This window comes from Entelurus aequoreus, linkage group LG07 (genome assembly GCF_033978785.1).
Source record: "Entelurus aequoreus isolate RoL-2023_Sb linkage group LG07, RoL_Eaeq_v1.1, whole genome shotgun sequence".
In the NCBI taxonomy this organism is placed as follows: Eukaryota; Metazoa; Chordata; class Actinopteri; order Syngnathiformes; family Syngnathidae; genus Entelurus; species Entelurus aequoreus.
Genome location: NC_084737.1, coordinates 54,230,077 through 54,251,819, shown reverse-complemented (window position 1 = coordinate 54,251,819; position 21,743 = coordinate 54,230,077). Strand labels below are relative to the sequence as shown.

The 21,743-nt window shown below is 38.0% G+C and overlaps 1 protein-coding gene across 1 annotated transcript; it reads left to right on the top strand.

Annotated features, from left to right (window-relative positions):
• Nucleotides 1-11: 11 nt before the first annotated feature.
• zdbf2 (zinc finger, DBF-type containing 2) lies at nt 12-18,748 on the top strand. Its single transcript, XM_062053981.1, has 8 exons — nt 12-294; nt 4,247-4,343; nt 5,368-5,525; nt 15,710-16,175; nt 16,299-16,421; nt 16,485-16,786; nt 17,417-17,555; nt 17,619-18,748. The coding sequence occupies exons 2-8, from the start codon at nt 4,248-4,250 to the stop codon at nt 18,426-18,428; spliced, it is 2,094 nt and encodes a 697-aa protein (XP_061909965.1). The 5' UTR covers nt 12-294; nt 4,247; the 3' UTR covers nt 18,429-18,748.
• The last annotated feature ends 2,995 nt before the right edge of the window (nt 18,749-21,743 follow it).

The following is a 21,743-nucleotide window of genomic DNA, read 5'->3' as shown; positions in this document are numbered from 1 at the left end:
TGTACCGGTAGCTCATTCATTTCTGAATAACTCAGGAGTATATGCCTTTAGTTGGAAAGTGATATTTTTGTTATATCGTTGAAAGTGAACTGCGTTTAATATTACCCCTTATGGTTCGTTTCAAGTGTATAGAGTATTTGATGCCCTACTTCGTGTTAATGAACGTCTGTGTAGTTCTCCGTTTGGCCTGTTAGTGGTAGCAGATCATTGCGCGTCAAGTCGCCGAAGAAGTAAGACCGGAAACAGACAGCGCACGGCGGAAAATGGTGTTGTACTCTCTGAAAGTAAAACAAGGTAAAAGCCTATTTATTGTTCCTTGCGATGGCGTGTTGATACAATAAAAAAGGCACACTAGCCGACTACTTCCTCAAGGGTTGAAATGCATTGAACTACGTCATGTGGTTGTCCCGGGTTAACTTGGGTCCAAGGAACCGACTAAAGTTGAGATTTATGTTGTGCCACACGTCGTATACGCCAGCGTTATTTGGCAGTAAGACTTAACTGGGAGAGAAATAATCGCTTTGACTCACCTGTCATTGGTCGCGCAGTGGTTGTTATTTTGTCAAATTCTTCACCGACATAAGTGACCACGGATAAGAACATGTCCAGCTGCTGTGTCTTTGAGTTTGATGGATATAGGGAGAAGGAATTGGCTCATTCAGGTGACACCATCTGTTTAACGGATGTCCTACTCATGATTGTGAAGTTCAACCTTAAACACTTCTATAAAAAACGAATATTATAATTGAGTCGGCTAGGGAATGGCAACAATACTCTATTGTATTTACATTCAGACTTTTCAGGTCATGCAAAATTGTCTTTGGTTTGCTTTTGGGTTTAACCAGACGACAGACTACTATATGCGAGTGACATTAAGTCAGCTGCAGTTAAAACCAACACATATTTGCTGCTAAAATAACTAGTGTTTTAATCATAGTGACAGTCTGTATGCAACCCCTGGCAAAAAGTATGAAATCGCTAGTCTCGGGGGATTTTCGTTCAATTTAATTTAGTAGAAAAAAGCACATAGTAGGTTTTACCCTAGACCTAGATTAACATACTAGTGGCGGTGGAGGCGTGGTCAACAATATTTAAAAAGGCTAAAAACATGTACACACATTTACAAACAAATCTGTTATTTAGTAATATATTTTTCATGTATTTTTTTTGCTTAGAGAAATATATATATATATATATATATATATATATATATATATATATATATATATATATATATATATGTATATATATATATATATATATATATATATATGTTTTTTTAATTTTAATTGTTGCTGCATATTGTAAGATTTACATGAGAATTCATTTCCTAGTGGCTTCTTCAATCATTTTAGTGATTTTTTCTTTATTAAAAACGATGAGCAATAAATCTAGCATCTTTTTTTGGTGTTATTGGAGACTGTACTTGTGTTTAGACCGCAGAAGTGTCATACGCATTTTAGCTCAGAGGCCGCATGGAGGAAATTCATGACATAATTTAAAAATAAAGACAACTTTAAAATTGTTTTGTTTTACTTTGACCAAAACAAACACCAGAACAAGCACATTCTGAAAATGCACACTTTACAAATAATCCTCTTGGCAAACACTTCATGTTAGTGCACAATTCTGAGGAAAACATTGGTGTAGGTTTAAAAACACCATTAAGAACACAATGAACTTAGACTTTGTCAGTGTTTTTACAAAACCAGTAAACTTTAAGCACTTCCTATTCAGCAATGTCATGTTGGCAGTTCACCATTAAAGACGTGTAAAAGCAACCGGGTGTTTCCTCAAACCACATTCCTGACATCCACAACTGCCACAACACATTCATTTATCATCATTCAAATATTACAATTATACTATAAACAAAACAGTTAACAAAATGACTCCATAGCCGAAATCAACGTAACAACTACAAATTTAACCAATGTGAACATGCTAGATTTAAGCATAAAATAAAATAGAGCAAACAACAAATGTAGAAACACACATTTTTACAACAGAGTTCAGAGTGCACACTGTCAACCAATTGCGAGCGCTGGATGGAACTCTAACTACAAAGATGATGGTCATGTTGACTTTTATTGTAAAAACATTGTCTTTACAATAAAAGCAGGTATTGAGCGTCACTACAGCATAAGCCTGCTGCCAGCCACAACAGGAGCTGCTGATTGCTTGCACCTGCGTTGATTGGAGTAGCGGCAGCCAATCCAGAGGGCGCTTAAAGTCAGCTGACACGTCATCTTTAAACGTGTGATGTGGGTTACACTGGTATTGCTATTGTGACATCTAGTGGAATCATTTAGAACTGCAGTTTATTTCATAAAAAAAAAATGCAGCTCATTTGTATACTTTGCAAACTCACTTTGCAGGCCATATTAGGTCCTGGGCCGTACGTTTGACACCCCTGGTTTAGAGACACTTTTGTCCCTTAAGACGAACAGCAAGAGCTGCAGCAAGCCTGACAATACACTTGCTTTGTGCTGCTGCTCCAACTATACATTTACACTCCGTAAAAGCCACCACTGTCCTCTTTAATATTTATTTGCACATAGCACATTTTGTAGATCAAACAATAGCCAGTTTCGTCGTCGCTATTTCAGTTCGGCAGGCACATTTTCAATGCATCACCAGTCAATAGTCCGCAAATAATAAGCTGTATGTAATATTTGAAGATATAAATATACTTACTATGATTCCTAAGAAATAGCGGTTGTGGAAGAACGGACTTGACGTGTACACTGTGGCACAGTTGCATACATGTTACGTACAGTGTGAAAGTTCTTTACGTAAGTGAGTTGAAAAGTAAAGCTAACATAGGGCCACGCTGATGTATGCGTCTCCTGTAATTAACAGTTACAAAAAGATGAGAACCCCTCCAAATGTATTACACTATATATATATATATATATATATATATATATATATATATATATATATATATATATATATATATATATATATATATATATATATATATATATATATATATATATATATATATATATATATATATATATATCCATTTATACATTGTTTTACTCTTTTACTCTTATTTCTTTTCACATGAAACCACACATTTTTAAGTTGTGGTGACTTTTATTTTGCCATGGTGGGCTGCCACCATTAAGTACGTGTAGGGTAAACCCTGGCCTAGACATGACACAAAACTATAGTCATTTTAATTAGCAACGTTCTGCCTTTAAGTAAAGCTAAACAAAATAATTAAAAATAAATTTTGGTCATGAGTAACAGTTTAATTGTTGTTTGTAACCTTGTTTTATTATGTGTCGGTTTTAATGATGGCTTTTCGTTTTGCATTTTTGTATTTTTCTGTTTTCAATACATATTGCTTTAAGTTTCCTGTCTTGACGGTTTGATGTTTTCCTTGGTCTACCAGTAGTCTCTTGCCTTTTACAACCTTCACATGTTGTTTGTACTTGGTTCAGATTTTAGACACACAGCTGATGGTGAACAATCAAAATTTTTTGTAACATCGTGTGATGATGAAAAAGTTTGACATTTATCTCCTTGTTTCAATCAACAACTCCAGTGTTGGAGCCATGATTCATATTACTCCACCTGATGCAACAGCTCTCCTTTTTAACCGATGAACATATTTAATCTGATACAGGTGTTGTCTGTGGAAATAAAAATGTATGGGTGATTCCCTTAATGTTTTCTCATAATTGAGTGATTCTTAATTTTTTCACTCTACTTCATCTGTAAAATAAACTGTTATTGACTACCAGAGTTTAGATTCTCGATTTATTTTAGTGTTTCTTAAAGCCAAAAAAGTTACAATTTGAAGTTAATATAATTTTTATGTCATATCTTTTTTTTTTTTTTTTTTACAAATTTAATCAATTAAATTAACATCTGGTGATTTCATAATGTTTTCCAGGAGTTGTGTAATCATGCAACAGGAGTAAATTGACCAGGGATTTCAAATTGAAATAATCCATTCCAAAAGGTCAGACCAATACTGAAGCAACTTTGTCCTATAAAAAAATAATTTAAATACAATTAAACTGTTTCAGACACCCAAAACATAAAACACAAAACACGTTTTATAGAGAAAAAATATAATGTACAGATTAAAATCCTTATTACCCATATTTTAAAATGCAAAAGTTGATGGGTGTGTATGCCATGGAATGATCCTTTAGTAAAATTGCATTTTTTTAAGCACAATGTTTAGTGACAGATGATGACATTATGTTTTGAACATGTATCACAGGATGTGGGCGGAGTCTCAGCAAGGGCCGTCCAGATGCCCCCCATGCAAACGAGGATACTGCACCTACTGCCAAGTCCTTTACAGCGACCTGGATCAGGTGACATATGACTTATCAGTCTGTTACGTCAGCCATGTTGCGTTTGTTTAGATGTCAACTCTGTTTGAAGCATGGACACGCAGCATTGCGTGGACATCGGGGGCGGTGCCTCTGGATTGGCAGACTGGGATGGTGGTTCCTCTATTTAACAACAATCAGAAGGTGTGGAGGTGTTTAGGCCGTGTCCGACCAATAGTTCGCCACAGGGAAGACCCAGTACACGGTGGAGAGACCATGTCTCCCAGCTGACATGGGAACACCTTGGGATCACCTGGGAGGAGCTACACAAAGTGGCTGGGGAGAGGAACGTCTGTGTTTTTTGCTTAGGCTTCTGCCCCAGCGACCAGATTTTGGATAAGTGGAAGAAGATGGATGGAAATAAAATATTTATCTAATCACTGTAGTTCATATACTGATATTATCCTTGGTGTCGACATACTCGACACCACCAATTCATGGATCGTGTCGTATACTTCTGGCTGCGACAATGCTGAGACAACAGCAGTTGTTATATTATCTTCTCTCTAGACTGTTATTAATTTACTTGTTAATTTTATGTTAATAGCTGCCTACTTTCTGCTGCTGTGCTGTTCCATCTAGCCTTTTCAAGAATAGCGGCTGATACTGATCGTTTATATTTTGTTAACTGTATATAGCCCCAATTCACAAAAAGTTATCTTAAATAACTTAAGAATACTTTTATATAAAACATGTCTAAACATTTTTTGATAAACAATACTGTTGTCATATCTTGTTGATCTAAATTTATAAAATTTTTAAGATCATGCATGTCGACAGCACATAATTTCTGTATCTACATGTTCATTTTCATCACCTGATCTCTGTATCACCTGTGGAGAAGCGATCACATATATGAAATGACCCTTCTTCATTTGGATTTAGTGGCATTTTTTTTTTTTTTGCAGTCAACTGTGTTGTTTCCAGTATGAACTTGGATCACTTTGTCATAAGCATATTCTTTATATTATTGTTTCTATATTTACATTGGTGCTCTTATCTTCAGCATCTATCCAGTCTCAGACACCTGGATTGTGTTGGAGCGTCCTCCAGGACGTCTCGCAGTATTTCCTTCTCTGACAGCCGCTCCGGCAATGAGACTCTACTGGAACGTTTCCTGCAGGATGTCTTGTTGCACCACCCACACTGCTACAACGATACCAGGTAAGAAATCCTAAACACTACACCATACACACTATTCTTATGGCTCACTATTTTTGCATGCTGACTGAGAAGACTTTGTTGTGCATTCCATGCCCGTAGTTGGAAATGTACCTATTGTCAGAAACCCGCTTGACAATATTGCACACCAACTTCTGGTCCAAAGTGCGGCCCGTCGCCCATTTGTGGACCGCAGCACAATTTTTATGGGCCTGTGGAACATTGTAGAAATAAAATATGCACAAAACTACAAAATCACTCGAAGAGCGCATACCTCTGCCAGACCCTATCTTCCAATAGTAAGAATCATAAAAAAATATCCAGAATTCAGACCTACTAAGTAACTAACTCCAGCGAATACACAGGTAATTAACACAGTACATTTTGTACAGTGTAGTTTGACATCATTGTTTGTTGAGATAGATCCAATAAGTTCACCAAGATGATCAACAGCACTGATCGATATCTGACAGGTCATTAATTTGTTTTTTTTGTGCTTCTTGGCTCTAAAATTCGCATGATGTAATAATGTCACACTTGCACAATAGGCAGGATACTCTCGAGACATTTTCCACCTGCAAGTTTGACCCAGTCTTTCAGTGTACTCTCTTTCTCCCATTATATATTTTAAATCAAGGCTGAACGATTAATTGCATTTGCAATTTAATTGCGATGTGATAAAGGCTGGGTTTGAGCGGACACGTGAAGAGCAAGCTAGCGCAGCAGGGAAGAAGCGAAGTCAACATTGCAGTGTTTTATGTGTTTAAATACCTAAGCTTGTCTACCAAATAATGAAAAGATAAAGTAAATATTGTGTCAGTGTATTATGGTCATGATCAAAATGGCATTGAAGACAACAATAAAATACGACAAGCTTTCTCTGCCGCCGATGAGTGTAGCTAGCGAGCATACATTATCAATCGCTCGTCATCTCGGTACAGTCACCAAGTCACTACCCGACTGGTACTGGAAGACCCGATCAGTCCACGTATGCGTAAAGCAGGGGTCACCAATGCGGTGCCCGCGGGCACCAGGTCGCCCGTAAGGACCAGAGGAGTCGCCCGCGGGCCTGTTCTAAAAAAAAAAAAAAAAAAAAATTAAAAAAATTAAAATAAAAAAATAAAACATTTTTTTTTTTTTTTTTTTAAATTAAATCTACATGGAAAAAAAACACAAGATACACTTTCAATCAGTGCATCAATCCAAACAACCTCCCCCATGCACACTCATCCACACCCACTCACACAAAGGGGGTTATTTCTTTCTGCTACCAATATTCTGGTTCCCACAACATAGACAACACATCTGCAAGGGACACAGTCCCTGAAGCACACATGATTGTATAGGCTGCTGGTCCACTAACATTTTCATTAATTACTATTTTTTATGTAATTATTTTTATATTGTTTTACTTTCTTTTTTATCCAAGAAAATGTTTTTTATTTATTTATCTTATTTTATTTTATTTTTTAAAAAAGGGCCTTATCTTCAACAGACCAGGTTGTCAATGAAATTAGATTTGTTTAAAGGTTTTTTTTAAACCAGGCCCAGTCCAGATAATGTCCAAGTCGGACTCAGCAACACACACCTTCATTCATGTACACAGAAAACAATTAGGGAACACAACAGATTGCATATAATTTATAAACAAAATTACATTTTCAAAATAAGCATTTATGTACAGTCCAGATTATGTCCAGGTCACTCAAATTAGGGAACACAACAACAGATATCATATAATCTATAAACATAATTATACTTTCAAAATAAGCCTTTGAGGACTTCTCATCTTTTTTTTAATGTTTTTTGGCATCATTATCGTTTTCAACCATGTAACTTTCTAAAGTTAGAAAATACTGAATACATGTTTTAAAGAAAGTAATACTAAGTGAATATCTGTTTTTGGCCTTAAAAATAAACATTTTACCGAGTACTATAATTACATTGACTAAATCATGATTGTCAATAAACTCTCCTAAAATAACAGAAACCACATTAAGCTTTATAAACAAACCAATCCTTAAACACATTTTTTCAACTTCCACCCAAAACAAAGACACAATATGACAATACCAAAACAAATGCAGGGTGGATTCAGGCTCCTGACAACAAAATCGGCAATCATCTGACTCTGTCATATTCCATAATTTTAACATTTTCCCTGTGGGTAAGAAGTTATAAATAATTTTAATTTGAAAATAACGATTTTGCACATCGATAGTGGTTTTATAGATTAGTTTGAATATGGCATCCCATGGCGACGGGCAGTCAAAAAAGTCCTCCCATTTTCCATTTGTGTTGTATGAGGCAGCCTTCAAATATTTCTTTATTAAATAGAAATTATATATTTTTCTATTTATTTTAGTTCCTTTTTGCCAACTAGAATGTCTTATTAGAGGTTTACAAACTAATAATTTAATAGTTCCATAAATAATTATTTGTTTCCATCTTTTCCCAATTACTCCAGTTAGTTGATAAAATGAAAAGCTTGAGCAAGCATCACCATACATAGCTCTAAATTAATCATACTTCATAATTTTACCATTCTCATTGATAATATCATTGACAAAAATGATTCCTCTTTCAAACATATTTTTCCAAAAGAAAGGCTTTCCATCTATTACAATATTAGAGTTCATCCATATTAACTGCTGCAAAATATTGTCTCTTTTTTCTGGCACATAAAATTGAAAACACAACTATTAGTGGATTGTTTCCTTTATGAACCCCGCCATGTTTCCCAGCAGACTCTCTGGGAGGGGATCACTTGTAAAAAAGGATACCATTTCTTTTGATACAGTACATGTTTTTTGTCCAACAGGACATTTGTGTACCACTCAATGTTTAAATACATCTTTGGAACAATTGATGCTTTTAAAGACAGACACATAGCTTCAAGGTTGAGAAGTTCCGGCCCCCATATTCATACTCTTTGTACAAAACCTTTCTTTTAATCTTTTCTGGTTTGCCGTTCCAGACAAAATCGAAGACCCTCCGCTCATAAATCTTAAAAAAGTTTTGTGATGGAGCTGGTAATGACAAAAACAAATAAATAAATTGAGGAATAATTAACGAGTTGGCAATAGACATTTTACCATACAAGGTTAGGGATTTCCCTTTCCATAATTGCATAATTTTGTCCAGCTTTCTTAGTCGATTATCATAATTTAACTTCCAGATTTTCTGGGACAACAACACCAAGTATGTTAACTGGTCCATCTGTCCACAAAACAGGCACTTTGCATTCCATTCGAAAGGACATTCCCTTTAGATTTCCGATCCTTAACATTTTACATTTATCATAATTAAGCTTAAGGCCAGATTGCTGTGAAAATATGTCCAAAAGATTAAGAAGGTTCCACAAACAATGAGGAAAAATCTTATCTTTGTGAATCAGCCTTTTCTGACATGAACTTCATCAAGAACAAACACAGAACACGCCTCACTGATGCACATCTGCAAGACTCACTCAGAGTTGCAGTGTCAAGTTACACACCAGAGTACAACACACTAGTTAACAGCATGCAATGCCAGGCTTCCCACTAACTGACAAAGAAACAGATAACAGATTTGGTGTCCAGTTCAAAGTGTGACATGATTTAAAAATTTGAGAGTTTACTTTTGTATTTTACATGAGTTATTATTTGTACAAACATGGTGCAAAGTAATTCATGATTTGTTCAAAAATGTTAGTGGCTAGCTAGTTAAAATGGGATATTGTGATTTCACAAGACTGTCTTAGAAGTGATCATTTGAAAATGTTCAATTTGAAAAATGTGCACTTAGAGAAAATATAAAAATAAAGTGTTGCATATTGATATTTATCTGTTTCTATATATATTTATTGTGAGAAATCATTAAGATGATCAGTGTTTCCACAAAGATAAATATAATTAATTATTAATAATAACAGAGTTAAGGTAAATTGAGCAAATTGGCTACTTCTGCCAATTTATTTAAGTGTGTATCTAACTGGTAGCCCTTCGCATTAATCAGTACCCAAGAAGTAGCCCTTGGTTTCAAAAAGGTTGGTGACCCCTGGCGTAAAGACTATGTCACTTCCTGTCAACTTGTTTTAAATGTTTAATTCATTGTTTAATTACAGTATGTTTGTTTACTGTTTGGTTTTCTTTTTTTTTGTAATAATTATTTCAGTAACAATGTCATATAAAATATTACATAGAAAACAAAACTACTGTTATTTAAGAATACATTATTTATTTTTAAACCATACATATTCTTACAGAAACCTGAATGATTTGCTTAGCAGTTTTAAATGGCAAAGAAATTCATGTTGTTTTACTATTTTATTTACATCAAATATATAAATGATAATGATAAATGGGTTATACTTGTATAGCGCTTTTCTACCTTTAAGGTACTCAAAGCGCTTTGACAGTATTTCCACATTCACCCATTCACACACACATTCACACACTGATGGAGGGAGCTGCCATGCAAGGCGCTACCAACACCCATCAGGAGCGAGGGTGAAGTGTCTTGCCCAAGGACACAACGGACGTGACTAGGATGGTAGAAGGTGGGGATTGAACCCCAGTAACCAGCAACCCTCCGATTGCTGGCACAGCCACTCTACCAACTTCGCCCCATTCCATTCCCAATATCCAATATCCATTCCCAATACTGACAGTTTTTTAAATTATTATTTTTGTTAGGCCGCTGATAAAGATTTAAATTAAGTGCCTCCTTTAACAAAATTAATATTTAAAGGGGAACTGCACTTTTGTTTTTAATATTACCTATTGCTCACAATCCTAATGAGAGACAAGAAGACAAAAGTTATTATTATTATTTTTTTGGTAAAAATGGCTCTTTCTTGGTGGCTGGCAATGCAGTAAATGGGATCAATCCATTCTGCCTCTATATCCCTTGAAAATGCATCCAAAAACCGCCAACAATATTTAATTTACATTCCGTAACCTAATAACCAAGCTTTAGTGACATTGTTTTAGTAAGAGCGAACACTGAGGAACTGTTGACCTAGCGTAGAAATACATCGTCTTGCGACAGCATGCAACAGCATTAGCCATAAGCTAGAAGTAAACTAGCTTTTGCGTCTGCAGTTGAATGGCGTTTGAGTTTGTAATGCACACAACACAATGCGATAGGACACCAATCTGTACTGACTGAAAAACAGTCCACAGCTCTGGTGGACATTCCTAAAGTCAGCATGCCAACTGCACGCTCCCTTAAAACCTGCGACATCTGTGGCATTGTGCTGTGTGATAAAACTGCACATTTCAGCGTGGCCTTTTATTGTGGTCAGCCTAAGGCACACCTGTGCAATAATCATGCTGTTTTCCAAGTTCCACATTGACACCGTCAAATCATGCCGGCCTCACTCTCTTGGCTTCCGTCTGCTCCAATGTTTTAGCCTCACTTCGTGCTTGCTTCTATAACCAGCAGTTCATCCTCTGTATATTGTGTATCCTCATTTGTCCAAAAATAATAATCTTTGTTGTCTGTTACCAAGTCTGCCGTGATTAGAACACACTCACGTTTGTTTCCGGATGTAGAAACTAGGGCTGTAACGGTTTTGTAAGTATATGCGGCATAACGGTTTAAAAATCTTCTCAATAATACCGTGACGCGTGACTGTATCAAACGAAAACTTGGCGTGCAATTATGTTCTGGCTCTTTTACTTTGGCGGGTCTGATACATACTTGCCAACCCTCCCGTTTTTAGCGGGAGAATCCCGTTATTCAGCGCCTCTCCCGACTACCTCCCGGCAGAGATTTTCTCCCGACAAACTCCCGGTATTCAGCCAGAGCTGGAGGCCACGCCCCCTCCAGCTCAATGCGGACCTGAGACTGAGTGGGGACAGCCTATTCTCACGTCCGCTTTCCCACAATATAAATACGCTTGCAAGTTCCAAAACGAATGGAAACAAGAATTTCAGTTCATCCAGGACAGTTCGAAGGGGAAGGTGTATGTTGCCTGTAAATATGTAGAACAGACTTCTCCATTGAACACGGTGGCCGAAATGATTTCTCAGTCATGAACGGAGAAGTTAAACAGGACAATACTGCCATCTAATGGATAGATAATTCAAGTATTTTTTTAATGTAAATAAATTAAATATATATATATAGCTAGAATTCACTGAAAGTCAAGTATTTCATATATATATATATATATATATATATATATATATATATATATATATATATATATATATATATATATATATATATATATATATATATATATATATATATATATATATATATATATATATATATATATATATATATATATATATATATATATATATATATATATATATATATTTCGCCCCCCCCCCAGATCCCACCCTCCCTCTGCGTTAGAAAATGAATGTATGGATGGATGGATGGATGGATGTGTTCTTGTCACTAATAATGATTTTAATCAATTAGCAAAGTTCCCCAAAAAAATGCAGTTCTCCTTTAAGATAAATTGTTGGATTTAAAAAAAAAAATTAAATTATGCTGACAATTTCATTTACTACGTTTCCATGCACTAAATCAGTCTGTTTCTCAAATAGTTCGTTTTTTTGTATTTTCACACCTATGTGTGAAGTCCAAGTGTCTATCTATGCACTCCCTTTCCTTCAATATGACTATTGGTCATATGCCGTGTGCCACCTGTACACTTGGGGGGGCGCTTATTTCCTTTTAGCTTGGATGAATATATTGCTTTTCTAGTTTACTTATGACGTCACACTAGCCCATGTGGCTCCTTACAAGTTACCAACTTAGCTCTGTGATATGTGATGTCCGCTGTTAATATTGGCACAGATTACAAATATTACGTCTCTAATGGCTATGCTGATGTTAAATGGCAGACAGCATCAAGAAATTATCTTAGTTTGCCCTACAAATATGACACTACTAAGAATGTATCAGAGCGGATGCAGATCCGAAGTGAAGAAAGACCGGCAGGAGAGTTTTTTTCAAAGGAATTTTCGGACGGAGAATCATGGGAACAAAACTTTTCAAAATGTCTTGAGTTAATTCATAAGGCTCTGTGTATTGATGGAAGGAGTTTAAAATCCGAAGGAAAGACCGTTCGTGCCCCGGCCGATACTGTTCCAGATGAAGGTTGCTATTGTTCTGGACTATCTTGCCAGTTGTGTGGAATACAGAGTTGCGTGTCATTAAAAGACATTTTGCATGTTTCAGTTCGTTCTGTCTTTTGACCACAAACTGGACGATTGAGCATTACGTTTGCTTACCGGGTCTTTTTATTTATATAATACACACCACACACATACATCAGTAGCTGTCAACACTCTGGCTTCTGGTCCATCACTCAAATACGTCTGTGTGCAACATAAACACAAATAATTCCTATTGTTACCAAATGCACACCCACATAACATGCTAATTGATTGTATTGATTTATATGATATATTTGATATAATATATCAAAGGTATGTTCTATGCACATGCATGCCATATATAAATATTATTTCCAGCTGAGTGTAATTGTTGGACCTGTGTGATCTTTTCAAGAAGATGACATAATTACATTTCACCTTGCCCTGCACACATATTTGACTTCTTTAAGACTTAAAAGAAGAAGGTGTTGATAAAAGACTTCCCTGCTCTGAGATGTTACAGTACATCATGATGGAGGCGTTCAACATCTTGTGCTAATTTACCGGTAGATGCTAATTATAATGCATTTTTTTCACATCTTTATTTCCACAAATATATAGTGCAGATAAGAGTACCGATAAATACCAGTATCGATAAGGGTATCGTACTGATAAAATCTTAACGATATACATCCCTAACCAGAAGTTAGTATTTCTTTTTGAAGGAGTGAATTTTTTGACACTGAATTTTTCAGCACTGTTTTATACACTGAATTTTTTTACACTGAATTTTAAAATACTGAATTTTTTAACACATGCATTTTGCCAACAAATTGTTTTTCAATTAACTTGTCAGTATAGTATGATGTAAAAAAATTCAGTTCACAAAATTCAAACGCAAAATTTTTTAGTTACATAAATTTAGTGTAAAAAAAAAAAGCTTTCGTTATAAAGACACAAATTACCTCCATATAATAATTCAAACTACCCCTCGTTCATTTTTATATTTTTATTCTCTTTTACTTCTATGTAATCTATTATTTTTTATTGATTATATAATATTAATAAACCATTGATAAAACGTTCAAATATCACAGCACATGACGTTGCAAACGCTCCGGCGTAAAACATTTCTACAAAGGATGTGACGTCGTCTTCGTTTGTGCGTGGACCAATCGGGTCTTCCGGAACCGGTTGGATAGTGACAGTACCAATTAAGGGTGGGTGATACTGGGAATTTTGGTATCGATCAAATACCAAAAAATAAGGACTAGTATAGCTGATACTGATATCAATACTTTGACTTGAAATGTCATCAGACTGTATTATGCATATGTTCCTTTTTGACTGTACTTGAATGTATAATAGACTGTATTTATATTATTCACATGTGAATAATGCTGTATAATAGACTGTATTTATATTATTCACATGTAAAAAATACCTTAGTGTTTAATGTTTATTGTGAGCAAACTGTGGTGCTGAATTTCCCCCAGGGATCAATAAAGTGCTTTCTATTCTATTCTATTATTATTGAAACATTTTCTGAATTTGCCTTTAGTTAGTTGATTATGACTATGATAACATAATAATTTTTTTTAGTAAAATAAAAAAGTTATACCTAAATGCAACAATCCCAAACAAGGTATTAATTAAACTGAAGTGAAGTGTGAATTATATTTATGTAGCGCTTTTTCTCCAGTGACTCAAAGCGCTTTTACATAGTGAAACCCAATATCTAAGTTACATTTAAACCAGTGTGGGTGGCACTGGTAGCAGGTGGGTAAAATGTCTTGCCCAAGGACACAACGGCAGTGACTATGATGGCGGAAGTGGGGATCAAACCTGGAACCCTCAAGTTGCTGGCACGGCCACTCTACCAACCGAGCTATACCGCCCCCAAAACTCCCTCGTTTCGTTCAAATACAAACAATTATTTAAGAAAAAAAGTGACTAGAGCCAAATAACAAAATACAAAAATGTCAACAAAAACATAACTGTCATTGGAGGCAAATATTCGTGAAAAATTAGGTCAGTTTGTACTGACATACTTGCAACTAAAATATTGATCCCATCACGCCAGTATTGAGCCGATACCAATACCCACCTTGGTATTAATACTATCAGTATGTAGATCGATACGCCTAGTGCCAATGCAAATGAGGGATTTAAAAAGATGATTGCTGATGTTTAAATTATTTACTATGACTTATACTGACTTATATACATAACTTGTTTTAGTTGTATTTTCCAAAGTCGTTCAGCCGTATTTCAAAGTATACTTTTTATTAAGTTTCCCCCACTTACAGCCACTAATTCTCACGAGCCACTTTCTTTCTTTTCTTTTTCTTTCTCAGTGTGGGCTCTGGCATAGTTGTACATACGTCATTTGCGTGCGTGTATTTTGGTGCATGCCAAGTCAATCAGGGGCACTATAATCATCTTTATCATCTTGCACTGTATGGAAAATGAAATTAAATCTACTTGACTTTCTTGGGAATGCTTTGAGATAACTTCTGTTTTGAATTAGCGCTACATACAATATGCTGAACAAAATTGTACGCATTTGTTTATGCTCCCAGGGCAGCACAGTGAAACAGGGGTTAGTACGTGTGCCTCACAATGCGAAGGTTCTGGGTTTGATCCCCGGGCTTTCTGTGTGTATTTTGCATGTTCTCCCCGTGACTGCGTGGGTTCCCTCCGGGTACTCCGGCTTCCTCCCATTCCAAAGACATGCACTTGGGGATAGGTTGATTGGCAACACTAAATTGGCCCTAGTGTGTGAATGTGAGTGTGAATGTCCCCTGAATGCACCTGAGATAGGCTCCAGCACCCCCGCGCGAACCCGAAAGGGACAAGCGGTAGAAAATGGATGGATGGACGTTTATGCTCCCATTGTTGTTGTCATCTAGTGCTGCATAAAAACTAAATTAAATCAATTTAGGATTCCAGAAAACACTTCTAATAAAGAAAAGCTTTACATTTTCTATCAATTGTCAAATAAAAATATTTGTGTGAAATGCTCTAAGGATTTGTAGTCGACATGATTAATTCTTTTTTTTTCTGTGTGTTTGCGTCTATAAGACCATCAGACGCAGACCTTCCGTCAGTCTCCAACCCTCTTTTGCCGAGGGAGGTGCTTGATGAAGTGTGTTTGTCTGATGACGACAGCTGGATGTTGGGTACCCGGGAGCACAGCTCAGACAATGTGTCTGATCACATGACTAATCCAGAAGAAGATCCTGGTCCTGGTAGCCAGTTAAAGAAAAGAGGGCACAGACATTCTTCACCAGCAGAAGAGCAGAATTACGCAATGAGCGTTACCTCAGGGCATACACATCTGTCTAAACATCAGGCTAAGCCACCTGTGCACCGGAAGGCACACAGGAAAACTGACAGGAGGAAAAACCCTTCACCCAAGGGTGCAGATGCTGGTACACGGTCCCTGTCTGTCCCTGTGCCACAGCATTGGCAAAGCTGGCAGAAGCAACAGTTGGCAGCTAACAGTGTGCCTCCGCACACTGACCTTCTGGACCAAACTATTGAAGAGGTTTGTTTGTGAGTTTTTGTTGTTGTCCTTTTTGATGATATTTTATAGATTGTTCGAGTTCTCTGGTTGAGCTCCTGTTCACCTTTGCATAAATCCAAATAACCTGTTTGGTTTGGCCTCCAGGTGATCCAAACATACTGTCATGGAGACTGTTTGATCACCTGTCCTCAAGAGGAGACGGAGAGCTTTCACATTAGTCCGCCTCACTCTCTTCAAACACACTCGGACTGGGACTCACCTGTACAGGTGAGAAGGACTAAAAGGACCGAGTCAGGTCTTCATAGTTTTAAGGCTACAATGCGTTTGTAGATGCAGTCCCATGTCCAGACGCAGGTGAGGGACTTCAGCCATCTGACTGATGTCCAGGTAGACCTGACAGACGAGTTGTACTCCCACCAGCTCGACTCCGTCCTCCACAGTGAGCAACGTGTGGCCCAAGTATTTTGTGGCGTACCAGGAGAAGAGACAATACCACAGCATTTGCCAGAATCCTTCAGAGGGAAGACATGGACCCAGATTGAAGCGGAAGACAAGAAGAAGGTGGACGAGCTGGTCCTGCAGTTCAGACAAGGTCGTTTTGTCTGCTGCTTCGACAGCGAGTCACTAGCAAGGTCACATAATTTTTATGACCTGCTCAGTAACAAATGCACTATGTGACTGATACACATTTTAAACTACCGCTACATGCTGACAGTGTAAACTGCGGATTTTGAATATTATGCTAACTATAAACTAACAGTGTTTTTGTATGTTAACTGTATTATAAATGACATGCTAGCAGTGTAAATTAATCTACAGCACTAAGCTAATGTATTTTAGACTACATGCAAACTGTATTTTAAACTTTTTTTAACATGTGTTTCTCTAGGTTTACAATTTTGGGCTAGGAGTGTGCCCAATGTCAAAATAAATGTGATCGCTTCTCCACACGTGATACAGAGAACAGACGATAAATAGTAAACATGCGTATGATGGCAGAAATTACACGATGTATGTAAATAAGATTGAAATATTTATTTGTACAAAACTACTTCTGTTGGGATCTGACTGCATGCAATTAAAATAAAATCAACTTGACCTTTTTGGGGGACAGGGGTGCCTAATAATATAATGGTAGGAGAAGCACTGATACATTCCGTTACAATCATGTGTAACAAACCATTAACAATTTAGTGATTAGGCTGTAACGTAGTGAAAGAATGCTGATTTACTGACTCAGCTGTGTGATGACATCTTTTAAGGTTTGGCACCGGAAGCAAACACAGGAGTAAGCGTGGTCAGACGGATGCAGCGTCAGACATGGTTTTCCTTCCTCTGCTGAACACCCATGAGGAGGAAGTCAGAAAGAGGCGGTGCTTTAGGATGGCGTCCAGGTGTCAAGTGAGTGAGACTGAAACATCATAAAGGGTTTTGGTGAATGAAATGTGTTCATCTTTTCCTCAGGTAGTGAAAGTGAGTCACAGCACTCAGACCATCCACTTTGTTGTCCCCACTGTCAATCAACCACCCACACAGGCCACTCCCAAATCGGTGCCTCTCCTTGGAGCAGAAAGAACTCCTGAGGTGCAATGTAAGCGTCTTCCGCCTTCGTACTCCCCCATCATCACGCCTCTGCAGGCCAGTACCTCCCTGGTCCACCTTCTCTGTTCTCCGACATTTCCCGCCCCCCTATACACATCTGCTGCAGGGTCCGCCCCTAAACGCAGCAGGAGAAGGCAGCGTCCACTAGACTTTCAGAGCTCGAATGTCAAATATAAACCTTTTCCAGTGTGCTTCTATGATCACTGTAGCAATCGCATCATAAAGAACCCTCCCAAAGGTTTTGTGGGAACTAAAAGTTCCCCCCTCTCTGGGCCCTTGCCGTCATGTGTTCGTCAGCTGTTCCGAAGTCTGAGCCCGGACCTGAACGCTGAGAGATTGTCAGGGGAGGTAGACTCTTCCAGGGCCAAAAGTCACAGGTTATTAGATACCACCTCCTCCATCAGCGGTCATGTTGCCATGAGCACGCTCAGTACGGACTCAGCACAGACCCTTAAACGCGAAACAGTGCGGAGGCGGGCCATGGCGGCCACACTTGTGCATCCAGGCAGGTCAAAGCGGGAAAGAATGGCTATGGAACAAAGGCCAAGACTCCCCAAGAAGAGTATCCGAATTCAGAACAGAACACGTGGTCTCCATCACATGTCCTCCACACAGCCACACCTCCGACGAGGACGGTCTCAGAGAGGGAGGGGCTGTGACAAGACTGCTTAGTAGCACAGCTGACATAAAAAAATGTGTGTGGGTTAATACTTTAAATCATGGGTGTCAAACTCTGGCCCGCGGGCCAAGTTTGGCCCGCCGTGTAATTTCACTTGGCCCTTGAGGCGATATCAAATTAACACTAGAGCTGGCCCGCCGATTATATTCAGCGGCGGTGCCGCGGTACACCACATTCACCGCTGATTCTCATACTTGCCAACCCTCCTGGGAGTCTCTCAAATTTCAGTGCCCCTCCCAAAAATCATCACGTCCGCTTTTCACCAAGTCCAGCGAAAGCTGGCCCAGTCACATAATATGTGCGGCTTTTACCCCCCCCCCCCACCCCCCCCCCCCACCCCACCCCCCCCCCACCCCCTCTCCGTGCGTCGGTTGAGGTGGCCGGGGTTTGGTGGTAGCATATTGCAGCCCGGAAGAGTTAGGGCTGCATGGGATTCTGGGTATTTGTTTTGTTGTGTTTATGTTGTGTTACGGTGCGGATGTGCTCCCGAAATGTGTTTGTCATTCTTGTTTGGTGTGGATTTACAGTGTGGCGCATATTTCTAACAGTGTTAAAGTTATACCGTCAGTGTAACCTGTATCGCTGTTGGCCAAGTATGCATTGCATTTACGTGTGTGTGCGTGCTGAAGTCGCACATATTTTGTGATCGGGCCGGCGCGTTGTTGGAATGGATGAAAAGCAGACGTGACGACAGCTCGCGGAGGACGATAAACACAGTGCCTTTAAAGCACGCCCCCAAGACTGTGGTACGGGTGGGCTACGAGGTATAATGACTGATGAACAACTTTGTTCGATAATGAAAGATGCCTCAGCTCAAAGCCAGAGCCCCGACATTAATGAACAAGCATCCAAGAAAAGATGGCAGGTATCTGGCTTGTGCACATCAGATTAGATCAGTGTGTTGCAAACTGAGCAGTTTAAAGTCCTGAATGGTTGGTTTATTCATTGTTATTTTATTTTAAAATTTATTAGCCTGTGGAAAAAGTTAATGTTGATATTTACCTCAGAAGGCTGCAAATAGAAAAGAGGCATTACATTTTTATTTAAATTGTATTTGATATGCCATTGATATTTTTTAATTATTATTATTATTATTTGAAACTCGATTTTGCATGTCACTATAAAGTTATATACAAGTCTTGCTTGTTCAATATTCAATGCAAAACTTGTTTGGGTCCCTATTAAAAGGTTAATTTGTTCAACCTTGGCCCGCGGCTTTGTTCAGTTTGAAATTTTGGCCCACTCTGTATTTGAGTTTGACACCCCTGCTTTAAATGCTTCTCTGGTCTTGCATCACACATTTACTTCACTTAAGTCAGGTGTGGCCAGAGTCCGGCCAGCTTATTTTGTATTGTCCCACGGCATATTCTTCATATTTATACTGTATTCTAAATACTAAATTAAAAAGGGCCTATCATCACAACTGACTTGATTGTATTTGATTTCATTTACGACACGTTATCCTTATGCACTCGTGCAGTGAACGCAAGATAACGTAATACAAATGACCTGGATCAGCCCCACAATGTAATGACGTGTTCCATAGCTCATTACAAAAATTTCCTGAACCTTTGATGAAAATCCCCCCATAACTTTTTAACCCTTGTGTAATGTTCATATTGTTGTTACCCAGCCAGCGTTTGTGGGTCTGATGGACCCGTTGCATTTTGTGGCTTTTAATGCCTCACAATCAAACACTTTTATGTTAAAATACTGAACAGATGTTTACCTTATCCCAATAAACTTTTATGTTAAAATACTGAACAGATGTTTACCTTATCCCAATAAACATCTGTTCAGTGTTTTAACATAAAAGTGTTTGATTGTGAGGCATTAAAAGCCACAAAATGCAACGGGTCCATCAGACCCACAAACGCTGGCTGAGTAACAACAATATGAACGTTGCACGGAAAATTTATCCGCCAGTTTCTGCATCCCACAGGGATGTGTGTGTGTGTGTGTGTGTGTGTGTGTGTGTGTGTGTGTGTGTGTGTGTGTGTGTGTGTGTGTGTGTGTGTGTGTGTGTGTGTGTGTGTGTGTGTGTGTGTGTGTGTGTGTGTGTGTGTGTGTGGTACACAAAACATCAATTTCCACACTGCTATTAGCCCCTGGTCCAGTGGACCCGGACATCTTATATGTAATAGAAATGTGAAGGGGAGTGTATGGTGTGTGGTCATTAAATATGTATTCTGATATATGTTCTTCACAGAAAATGAGCCAAAGTCAGTGAGTGTCAGTTTGAAAAATTAATTAATTGTATAATTTTTCTTTTAATAAAAAATGAAAACGGGTCCCACAGACCCGAACACCACACAAGGGATTGTATAGTGGATGAAATGAAAGGAATGAACCCTCTTGCCAGTCATCCACTCTTTTTGTCTCTGTGTGTGGTGGCGGGTACGCTTGCGTACACACACAGAACAAGAGGCTTGTAACGTGAATGCAAGCTAACATAGTAGAACTGAACGGGATAAATTAATTGTTCCTTATCCCATTTCGGACATTTTTTAAAATGTTCATCAAAATCCACCCATAACTTTTTGAATAATGTTTCAAAAAACAAACGAAACAAACCCCAGTGATTGCATAACCAAACATGCAGGTTACGTTAATTGTACAGTGTAACTTGCCCATAGGTGTAAAGGTGAGTGTGAATGTCTGTATATAATTGTACTGTATGTATCCTTTGATTGAATGGAGATCCGTCCAGGGTGTACCTCACCTCTTACCCAAAATCAGCTGTGATAGACTCTTAAGAGCTTATGTTTTAAGAGTTGTGTGGATTTTGTACTAAAAATTGAACATTTCTTTTTTACATCCCAATCAACATGGAATTGAGTGCACGTTGGAGTGCCTGTCCACACCCCCATTTACAGAAGCAAACCCTATTTGAAATAGCCATGTACCTGAGATCCCACACTCTGCCCAATCGGAATTCACCGACAAGGAATATGAGGTGCTTCTTGCTGAAGTGAAGGCGTGCCAAAATCTGGCGTTTCGAGCCAACAAAAGAGAGTTGATTGGGATAAAGTGGCTGTCAATGCTGTGGAATCAGAACCACACAAAAAAACAAGTAAGAATAAGTGGTACTATACATCAGGAATAAATTGAAGAAGAAGATGGATGTTTCATGTTAAAATAATTGAAATTTTTTCTATTTAAATATAACAGCATATAAAAAAGGATAGGAAAGACTTTGACTCTTGTTTGACTACTCAATTATTATTACAACATAGGAGAGGCACTTGCGGTAGTAGTCACGTGAAACAAAGTCAGCCATTCCTCCACCGTCTCCGGTGCCATTGTTC

Bases quoted from the DNA above. Each gene is read 5' to 3' on its own strand.
- zdbf2 (XM_062053981.1), top strand. From the start codon at position 4,248: ATGTGGGCGGAGTCTCAGCAAGGGCCGTCCAGATGCCCCCCATGCAAA. The intron at 16,176-16,298 runs GTTTGTTTGTGA...TTTGGCCTCCAG, and splicing joins TGGACCAAACTATTGAAGAG to GTGATCCAAACATACTGTCA. The intron at 16,787-17,416 runs GTCACATAATTT...ACATCTTTTAAG, and splicing joins GACAGCGAGTCACTAGCAAG to GTTTGGCACCGGAAGCAAAC.